Below are 10548 nucleotides of genomic sequence, written 5' to 3' on the forward strand. Positions count from 1 at the left end.
TCGTCATCCCCAGGAGCGCGGCCGAGGAGCAGCGCCTCCGCCTCGAGCGCCTCAATGAGGAACCGGTGAGGGCACCCGCTGGGCCACGGCCCGGGGCGGCGGGAGAGGAGAGGGACGCCGAGAGCCCCGCGGGGAGCTCTGAGGAGAGAGCGGCACCGAGACCCCCACCCCAACCACCCCCTGGGTCTGTGAGGGGTAGAGGGACACCGAGCCCCCCACCCTCGGTGTCTGTGAGGTGAGAGGGACTCTGAGACCCTCTCGGTGTCTGTGAGGGCAGAGGGACAGCGAGCCCCCCACCCTCGTTGTCTGTGAGGTGAGAGGGTCACTGAGACCCTCTCGGTGTCTGTGAGGGGAGAAGGACGCCGGGACCCCCCCACCTCTGGCTCTGTGAGAGAAGAGGGAACTCTTCCCTTCCTCCGGGGTCCGTGAGCGGAGAGGGACCAACCTCCCCTCCCTCTTCTCCGTGTCCGTGAGGGAAGAGGAACCGACACTCCCTCCCGGGGGTCTGTGAGGAGAGAGGGACCAGCTAAACCCCCATTTTTCATCCCGGTTCCATGACGGGATGGACACACGCCCCCTCCTCCTTGCCGGGTCCCCATGGGGAGCGGGACCGACCCCCCCACACACACTGTATTGCCGTGAGGGGAGAAGGACCCGTCATTTCTGGGATGCTGTGAGGAGAGAGACGCTTCTCTGGGAATCCAGGGGCCCCTCAGTGCTCTGCCCGTTGGTCTTTCCTCTATCCACCGCTTTTAATATGCGGGAGCATGACCCTGGTCCTCTAACTGGGTGTTTTGATCCTTTCCTGAGGAGGATTTTGCCAGGAGGAGGCTCTCACCCCCCGCTCTGTGGGTGCTGGAGCAGGCTGAGACTTCCCCGCAGCACGTTCTTCCTCTGACCTTGCACCATGTGTTCTCCCTCCCCTGCTCTTCCCTGTCCTCTAGCTCTGGCATGGAAGGTGCTCAAACACCTTTCATCATTTCCCAGACTGCTGGTAGTGGAATTATACCAGTTCCTGTGAGTGCTTGGAGGTGCTGACATACTTCCTTCTAGCTCCCGTGCTGAAAAGAGGCACAGACACTCCTAATCCTCCTGGGGTTGTTGACCTGCAGGCCTGAATGTGAGGGACAGAGAGGATCCCTTCTGATTCTCCTCTTCTGCTTGCTCCTGATCCCTGTGCATGAAGAAATTGCTGCAGCTGTGCTCCTTCTGAGATCTGTCAGTTGGTGGAAGAGGCTGTTGTCAGACGTATCCCGCCTTTCCACAAAGCGTTAAAATTGCAGACTTTGCTCCTGGAAGATACTGATGGCTGCTTGGTTTGTTCTTGCAGGAAAAGACTGTACCAATTCCTGAAAAACTGAATGAATGGGCGCCACGACCTCCCCCGGAGTTCGTTAGAGATGTCATGGGTAAAGATTCTGTTCTTCAGATAACTCTGGTATCAGCCACAATTAACTTAAAAACATGTTTAGCAGGGAAGGACAGAGGTGGTTTTCTGCTGCTCATTTTGCTGGAGAGAAGAGGTGTGAAATGTGCTTTGAGTGTTGATATTTCAAGTTTTATTCGGTTCTCTGATTCCACTTTTTTGCTGGCTGTCAGAATGCAGAGAGAACAAAGCCTGTGGCACTGCAGCACGTGGGCTGCCTGCAGTGCAATAAGCTGCTGCTCTGGTGATGACAAGTAAATGGTGATGAGTAAATCTGTCCTCTCCATGGATCTGAGAGTGCTCTGGAAGATTGGCAGTGTGAAGTCCTTCTTTGGACTGCTTTGAGTCTGAATCTCAGGCTGTGAGAAGCAGGCACATGCAGCAGGTGTGAATGTGTGTGCTCAGGTAGGGAGCTGGCAGCTGTGCCAGGACCTGACCCAAGTACTCTGTGTACACTTCACTTCTACCTGCAGGGATTAAATGTAGCTGCTGTGGTATAAACTGGCTGCATGTAGAAGTTCTGTCTTTCTTTGAGACTTCCATCCTTTCTAGAGGTTGACCTGTTCTTATTTCAGAATAATTGATCTTGGACTCAAGTTTTTATATGCTTCTGAATAAAATCTGCTTATAGTAATTCTCCCATGGCTTTTTCAAATAGCTTTGCTGTGTGCTTGAGTGAATTTTCTGGGAGTACCTGACGTGCTGGGGCTCTGTTGGTATCAAGAGCACCCCTGTTGGAGTCCCAGCTGCTGGGTTTTAATTAGGTGTCTTCTTTGAGGCTTGTATTCCTGTGCTTTCCCTTGAGAAAGGGCTCGGGAGGCAGCGGAGGAGAGTGGAGCACGATGCTTAAAGCTCCTGCAAGGCTTCACCATGCAGACTGATGCCAGGAAGGGAGAGCTGTAGGAGTTTAATTTATGAAGAAACAGTTGAAAACTGTCAGTGGATCTGTTTTGCATGGGAATGTACAAGATCACCTTTTACCACCTTTCTGTTGACCTTTATTTTATGTTTGAGAAATGCTGAAAATTAGTTGGAAGCAGCATCAGCAGGGTATTGTAGCTCACCTCTGCCTGTAAGAGACTGGGGAGTGCATTTCATTTCCACTTCTTTGCCTGCCTTGATGTGCAGCTAAGGGTGGGCTCTGCAGGGGGGTAATTGTAGGACCTGCAGTGACCCCAAAGTGTGTGGGTGTGCAGCTCACTCTGCTTTTGCTTGTGAGCTGAGTTTACAATGGTGACACACTCCGTGTGCTGTTGGTTGGTTTTTATCTGACAGTGCCCTTTCCTGTGTCCCATCCCTCAGTGTCCAGCTGTGTTGCATTGCACTAGGCACGATTTCTTACACAGCTGCAGTGATTTGTGAGCATCTGTTTGCCTCCTTTCCTGAACTCTCCCTTGTTGCAGGTTCCAGTGCTGGGGCTGGGAGCGGGGAGTTCCACGTGTACCGGCACCTCCGTCGGCGAGAGTACCAGAGGCAAGATTTCATGGATGCCATGGCTGAGAAGGTCAGCGCAGCTCTTTATAACTCCCCCCTCCCCCCAGCTGTTTGTTGTTCTTTGCAAATCTGTGTTTTCTTTGAAAGTCATGTACAAATAATTCCCTTGTCAGAGGAGTCTGTAGGAGTGTGTGATCTGTGGTGTCTGTGTCAGTACTGAAACATTTGGTGCTTTGTGTCAGACGTGCTCCATCTCCTGTGTTCCCTGGGGTCCTAGCACGCTGTAAGGCCTCATGGGAATGTGTGTGTTCTCAGGCTGACTTGAAAATGCTTTAAAAGCTAGAAATCCTTGATAACACTGCCTTGAACAGACAGAAACAAAGTGAGTGCCTGTGCACAGAGTTCAGATGTTTCTTTTAAGTCCTGACGGAGTAGAATGCCCCCTGTTTTAGAAAACACTATTGATATACTCTCTCTTGGCCGAGATGAGTCCGTATGTTAATGTTTGTGTCTCCAATTATTCATTTGTTTTTACTGAAACAATAATTAGGGCAGAAGCCCAGCCTCCCTCATCTGCTCTGGTGAGGATTCCTCCCTCAGAAGGTTCCAATGTTTGGCTCAGGTTGCAGGTTAAAAATGCTGTCTGTACAGGAGCCATCCCTAGGAACGTGGCTTTGAATAAAGAAGCCAGGCAAAATCTGGCAGAGCTCCCTTCTGTATTTTGCTAAAAGACTTCTCCCTAAAAGGACATGACTTTTAAAATAAGTATTTTAATTTAGATTGTGACCAAAGTATGACATGTGATCAATTACAGCAAAGACTAGATGAGGAATTCCAGAAGAAACTGGAGAGGAATAAGATGATTGCAGAAGAGCAAACAGCAAAACGCAGAAGGAAGCGGTAAGGGCAGATTCTTCCCAGGAGGCTTGACATGGAAACCCTCACTCCCTGTGCCTCATCTGTAGCTGCATGCTCTGGATAAACACTGTCATTCTGTGTCTGCATCTATCAGCTGGGAAGTCTGGCTGTGGAAATTAAATTTGTCAATGTCAATGTTTGGTTTCCAAAGGTAGCTGTAAACCTGACAGGCTTTGCTGGGGTGGTTTCTTTTCCATGCCATTGCTTGCAGGATAACTTTGGACTGGTTGAGCTGCTTTTGCTGACACTGTGGTCTTGACTGCAACATGCCTTGCTGCATATTTGTTTTAACAGTGTCAGGAAAGGTTTGTGTCTATATCTGGCTTAAATTTATGTCTGAATCATTTGGTACCAAGCAGTTTCAGTGCAAAACTGGGTGCTGCTTCATGGGTAGGCTGCTTCTGCCTACCCCACTGAAATGTCTGGCAGGCCAAGTCTAGTAAGTTAGGTGGAAATACCAAAAAAAATATTATATCCATCTTTCCCTTAAATTTTAGACAAAATGAAACACTTACAAGATTGATGCTCTCAAGAAATAAACTGACCATTGTAGTGCAGTGACACAAGAATTTAAATCCCGCTCTCTGTGTCCAGGATAGGTTTCAGGAAAAGCAGGGAATCGTGCCTCTGCTCTTTCCCAGGGTCTGACTCTGAGCAGCCTCTCCCTTGCTGTTTTGCATGCTGTGGCTGAGAGTTGCTGTGGAAAGGCCTGTACAAAGTGGCTCACTGCCATGTTAACACAAAAGTGCACAACACAAACACTGTTGCCATCTTAGTTTAATTTAATGTGGTCCAACAGATGGCCAGCAAGTCAGATCTGGCCTGCTGCCTCTTCCCTGGCTGAGGGAGAACAACTGTTCCAACAGCAGATGCTGCCTAAACACCAACACCTCCATGTCCCCCTGCTATGCTCTAATGGTGTGACTTTGCCCTGCAGGAGCCCCTCTAATTTCCCTCACCACCCTTCTCTGTCCTGACCCAACAGGTTCAGTTCCTGGCTCTCTGTTTCAAAAGAATTCAGTTATGCTGTTGAGAGAGGAGCATGTGAATGTCAGGCTGCTCTGCCTGTATCTGCCATTAACTTCCCAGGTTGCCTTTGCTGGGCAAAGAGAGCTAGGTTGTAGGAATTGGAATTCCCTCTTACCCCCAGTGCTACCCCTAGGGCCTGACATCCTGAGAAAGCACAGCCAAAGAGGAAGGTCAGAGCATAGTGCACTAATTTTATTTTCTTCAATTGCAGGATATATTACTGGTGGTTTTTTCCCCCAGCGTTCAATTTCTGCAGTCTGGGTTTTAACACCATTTTCTTTTTGTGTTTATTAGCCTAGGTAGATAAAATGTGGGGGCAGTTTCATTCTCGTTCCATCTGTGTTCTTGGAGATTCTTGTGTATCATAGTTCTGGTTGCAGTGGAGTCATGTAGGACTTTAAAAATCCATTAATCTGAAAACAACATAGAAAAGTTTCTCTTGATCACATGCTAAGTTTGCTCTTGCTGAATTTTCAGTTGAGGCCAAATTTAAATTGAACTTCTCTTCTGAAATCAACTTTTCCAAGATGTCTGTAATATGTCCTTTATCAGTGCATGAATGTGCAGAAGCTTTACAACATTGGATTTGCCAGAGAATATTTTTGCTTTGCTTTATAGCCAGAAGTTAAAAGAGAAGAAACTGCAAGCTAAGAAAAATAAACTTGAACAAAAGAAGCAGGAAAAAGGTCAGTGAAATTTAGTTTACTTTTCTGAGGACTTGGTTCTGTTCCCTCATTGAAGCTTAGAAGGTTTTGTTCCACCCCCCATCCCAAGCATTCTCAATACGTGGATTAAAGCCTGAGCCTTAAGCTTGTTATTTTAGCTGATGTTTCAAAATCCTCTTTGAAAGCCATCTATGTTGAGATTTAATCTTACAAATAACTTGGCTGTTTGTGAATATTTTCCATTTATTAGGGGGAATTTTGGACAGCAAACTCTGGAATCTGAGTTTGTGGATATTTTGCCCCAGCTATTCTGATGAACTGCAGATTCAGAATCTCACCTGAGGTTCAGAAAGGCAGGATTGTTCAAGACTATGCTTTTTTAAAGTGTATTTTCAGTGTGTATGGGAAAACAGGTGGAAAAAAAGGCAGAACTTGGGCAGCAAAGTTATAATTTTGTGTGTAAGAAATTGAGCCACCTTGGTACAATCTATTCCACAGGACTATTTTATTTCATAGAAATAAAGGTGAAAAATCCAACTGCCTCTGTTCTCCTGCAACATTAATTTCTCTCTTGAAAATTGATGTTCAGCAATGTCAGTGTAACTGTTTGCTCAAACTTTTGCATACTTGTTGCTTCTTTTCAGTGAGTATATTTTGGCTTACTCTTTCAAAGTGAATTAGCACACAAATGGTTAATCTTAAAGTTACAGCAGTTTCTGGTAATTCTGCTGGAACAGTGGCTTGCCTGACAGTTCTACCTTAATTTGTGCTTTGCTTTTCAGAATTGGATCTGTTTCAGCTGAAACACTGCCAGCCTCCCATGTAAACATGGGAGGACAAATTGTTAGGTTAATTTTACTTGTGACAGCAAGTGAATGTAGCAGAGTGAATTTTTGGGTGTTTTGTTTTGGTCTTGTTATTTTATTTTATTTTATTTTTTAAGCTACTTATTTATGAATTGTAACTGGGAGGAGAATTTAAGTATGAGTCAACATTTGTTCATTTTGAGTGAACAAACAGAATACCCATCCCTTAGGGAGTGGCTGGGAGAGAGGAGAGCTGGATCAGGGACTGGCACTGAGGTATGGGATTGCCCTGTACCCACTGTGGGGCAGGAGTGGTTTTGTTTGGCACAAGTTCCTGAAAGACAGAATCCAAACTCCCTGGTCTTTGTAACAGTTCTTAACTCTTTACAGTCCGTGTAAAAGAGTTTTCTATGTAAAATAATAATATCAGGGGAAAGAGAAGTCCCTCTTAGCCATTTTTAGTAAACTGAGAACAGCATTTTTTAGTTTTGTGTACCCTGGGTTGTAATCTAAGAGTTTTTTTCCAATTGATTAAAGTGTATTTGTTGGATATGGCAGGGTAACATTTGTCTTCCTTTTTGAATGAATAACTTAAACCTCTGAATTGCCATGTTTCATCTTTGTTATAGTAAAAACATAAAGAATAAGGGTTGGCACTAAATGAGGTCAGCTGTTGATGAGCAAACTCCCAATAAATGCTCAAAGTTCAGCACTTCACCACGCGGTGGCATCAGACCACTGATCCTAAATCCCGCATGAACTGCTCAGGACACTGAGTGAGACTGGGCCTGAGGAGCAGGAGAGAGCAGAAAAATGGCTCTTGAGTTCAGCTCCCACTTTATGCCATTCCTCATTTTTGTTACCGGTTATTTAATTTCCCGTAGATATGTCCTGGATTTTTAACAGACTTCACAGGTTTTCTGTGACCCTTGTTAACCTTAGGCATATCTTCATGAGTTCCTGTACTGACAGTATAGCAAACAGTCTGTAAAAGTTTATGGCACCTCGTGGAGTTTCTGTGAACTTGGATAGGTTGTAGGAATACACAGTCTTGCCTGTGCCTTCCCAGTGCTGTGTGTGATCCTTCAAAGTTCATCCAAGCCTGCAGAGGTGAGATTGGGAATGAGATAATCTATCACCTCAGTATTTGACTGTCTCTGTCAGAAAGAAATAATGTTCCAGAGGAGGTGGAGTTGTTTAATGATGGACTTGGTATTGGAGATAAGGGAATTCCCCAAGGGAGAATTTGATATTCTGAGCTCCTCATCACTTGGTAGAATTAATAGAACCTGATTCGTGTTCCCTGAGTATCTGGGACTGCTTAGTTGTGAGATGCTTAACAAGGAAGACACAGGGGAATATGTTACCCTCCTTGCTAATTAGCCTGACCTAATCCACACTTGCTGAGCACCTGAGAGTGTTTTGCTGTGAAATGCTTGACAAGGAAGCCAGGTGGGAGCACCTCATCCATTCATCCTGTTTGTGTTTGTAGAACCTGGGCAATCCCAAGAGCAAGGCAGCAGCGAGGATGACGAAGAGGATAGCAAGGAGGAGGAAGAGAAGGAAGATGATGCTGAAGAGCCAAGTTTTGTGATGGGAAGAGGATGAGGCCTTCCAGGGACAGCTGGAAACACTGTTCATTGCTTTATATTCAGGAGCATGAAAGTCTTTCATCTCAGCCAAGCAGAACCCATTGGCGTACGTTACATCTGCTTAGCGGGGCATGGCCTTCACGTCACAGGCCTGAGAGAAAATGATAGAGAAATGCCAAATAAGAGATTTTTTCTTAATTGCTTGTATAACTGCTGTGCAGTCTGCTCTAAGTTTGCTCTAAAGAGTCAGCCATAAGTCTCTATGACCCTAGAGTTCTTTCTAAAATGGCCCAGAGTGTTTTTCTGTCTGAAAGCTAAAACATAACTATTACCATTTAAGGGAAATATTACTGTGAAGGCTACGTATTCTACTTATCTTGAAGTTGGTAGCAGTGGGATACATGAATCTAGGGGAAGAGTTTAACCTGAAGTAGAAAAGTGGTCTGTAGCCAGACTCTCCTGCACTGTGAGTGTTCTGCATTTGGGGTTTTGTATGGGGTCATCTCTAACCCAAAGAAATCAGTTTATGTTGCTAGACAAGTTCTATAGATTTTTAATCTGGATCCCTTTTTTAATGCTAAAACTTTCCCTATTGCTTTTCTTCCATGTTTTCTAAATTAATAAAAGGGATGTGTTGGATTGTTCTGTCTTCTATTTTTCTTTTTGGAAGAGGATTTCAGTAAAATAAAGGGATGCTGCAGTGCTGCAGGAAGGGACAAAGAGATCAAGTGATGTGGCACACATGAAAATATGGAAAAAGGTGCAAGCTGCATGTCACTTACTTTTTGCTTTTGAATTGGAACAATACCTTTTCCCAAAGATTGTGTGTAAAGCCTCCAAATCCTGTGGCAGAAAGGCTTGGAATGGAATCATTTTGCTTGTGCTCAGCTTCCTGTGATGACACCTGCCTTTCTCTCTGCTTGAGCGCTCTGCTTTGCACCTTGGATTCCCTGGTAGGAATCTTAACATCTCTCTATATATTTACTTATTGGTGCTTAAAGCATATGCAGTGGTGGTTTTACTTGTAACTCTGGTTTTTGTCTCTTCAGTGTATCTTTAATTAGAAGTGCCTGCTGGCTTTCAGACATGCTCATCCCAGAGCCTTGCATCCAGAATGCGGTGCTACTTCTTCTCAAGCCTTGGTTAATGCCAAATTATTTTAAGCAAAAACACTAAAAAGGGAGAATCTCTTTATAGATTTCGCCTTTGTTGGATATTGCTGCCAGAAATCCTGCATTTTGTCTGAGCTGGCTTTATGTAATGGTTTCTCCATGGTATTACCATGGTGGCTGGGAAGCAGATGTGACCAAGTGATGTTTGTGTTTAGTTCCTCTGTACATATCCAAGGGCTTCAGACCTGGATAACTTCTGACCTGCCAGGTCCATATCCCCACTGCTCCCCAGGATGCTGGATAACTTCTGACCTGCCAGGTGGTCCATATCCCCACTGCTCCCCAGGATAGAGATCTGCATGTTTTCTGCTCAGTCTCCACGGGGGCAGGTGCTGCAAGTTGTGGCAGTGTTTCATTCAGATGCAGGATCCATTTTTCCCTGTGGAGAGATTAGTTATGAGCATTGCTTCACATGAATCCCCCTTAGGGCAGGCAAACCCTGTGGATAGTGTAAGATGAGCCACAAAAACATGAGGGTTTTTTATGGGCAGAGAAGGACTGAGAGTCTCACAAATAAAAATGTTCTGCCTTTGAGCAGAGTGCTGCTCTGCATTAAGCAGAGTGAGGACACGCTTCCCTCAGCCACGAGGAAGGTGAACTCCAGTTTGTCTTGGTGATTGAACAGATTCAGGTTGTGTGTGTGGCCTCATCCTGCCTCCCTGAGATGCCCGTGCTGAATTATTCATGCTGTGTTTTCTGGGAATGCTGAGTTTGAAATCCATAAACAGCAAAGAGAGCATGTTGGTGAAGGTGGCATCTGCCTCACGCTCTGTCTCGCCGGGGTGGCTGAGTGTAGCAGTAGGAGCTGCATTTGGTAGGTGTAGCTGTGAATTCCCATAAACACTCTGTTGTGGTTGTTCGTGGCAGTACGAGCTCGTTGAGAATACAAAGCACTTCAAAGGGAGGTTTCAAGGGATGTTTCTTCGTTTAGAATAAAATGCAAATACTATGTGACCTCAAAAAAGGGAAAACCTCATCCGTGGAGTAGAAAAGGGGAAGTGCTCCTGTGCATAGTAAAATAGGAACAGCTCTACAACTGATTGCTATTCCAAATAGGGCACCAAGAAAGCAGTAATAACTTACAGGCTTGAAACTGCCAAGGAGTTTGACCTGCTTACACTAAATTCGTGCTCTGGGTTCTTTTCTAGAGGAGTCCCTCTCCTTTCTCTGATGGAGATTAACCCTCAAGGGCTAAAGTTCCTCTGTACATGTGTTTGTGCAAATGTGGGAGCCTGAGAGACTGCAGTGTTTGTGCTGAAACCGAGCAGGGGTATTCCTGCTCTCAGAGGTGAAAAGCACACTCAGGATAACTTGTATCTGTCTCTTTATTAGGTTTTTAAGAATTGTTTTCCTTTGTTCCCTCCCCCAGGCAGAATGGAATTCAGGAAGATGGGATTACCCTGTTATAAAGCTGACCCATTGTGCTGCCTTTCAGCATTTTCTTTATCTCATTTCCAGGGCAGGAACTCCCTCTCTTTCCCATAAGGCTGTCCCTATCCTTTTGAT

General features: G+C 45.4%; 1 protein-coding gene across 1 annotated transcript; it reads left to right on the forward strand.

Annotated features, from left to right (window-relative positions):
* The first annotated feature begins 1304 nt into the window (after window positions 1–1304).
* PRKRIP1 (PRKR interacting protein 1) lies at window positions 1305–8511 on the forward strand. Its single transcript, XM_031060681.1, has 5 exons — window positions 1305–1409; window positions 2830–2930; window positions 3675–3760; window positions 5426–5493; window positions 7771–8511. Exons 1-5 carry the CDS (start codon window positions 1406–1408, stop codon window positions 7884–7886), a joined length of 375 nt encoding a protein of 124 aa, XP_030916541.1. The 5' UTR covers window positions 1305–1405; the 3' UTR covers window positions 7887–8511.
* The last annotated feature ends 2037 nt before the right edge of the window (window positions 8512–10548 follow it).

The sequence above is a fragment of the Geospiza fortis genome, unplaced genomic scaffold, assembly GCF_000277835.1.
Source record: "Geospiza fortis unplaced genomic scaffold, GeoFor_1.0 scaffold425, whole genome shotgun sequence".
NCBI lineage: Eukaryota > Metazoa > Chordata > Aves > Passeriformes > Thraupidae > Geospiza > Geospiza fortis.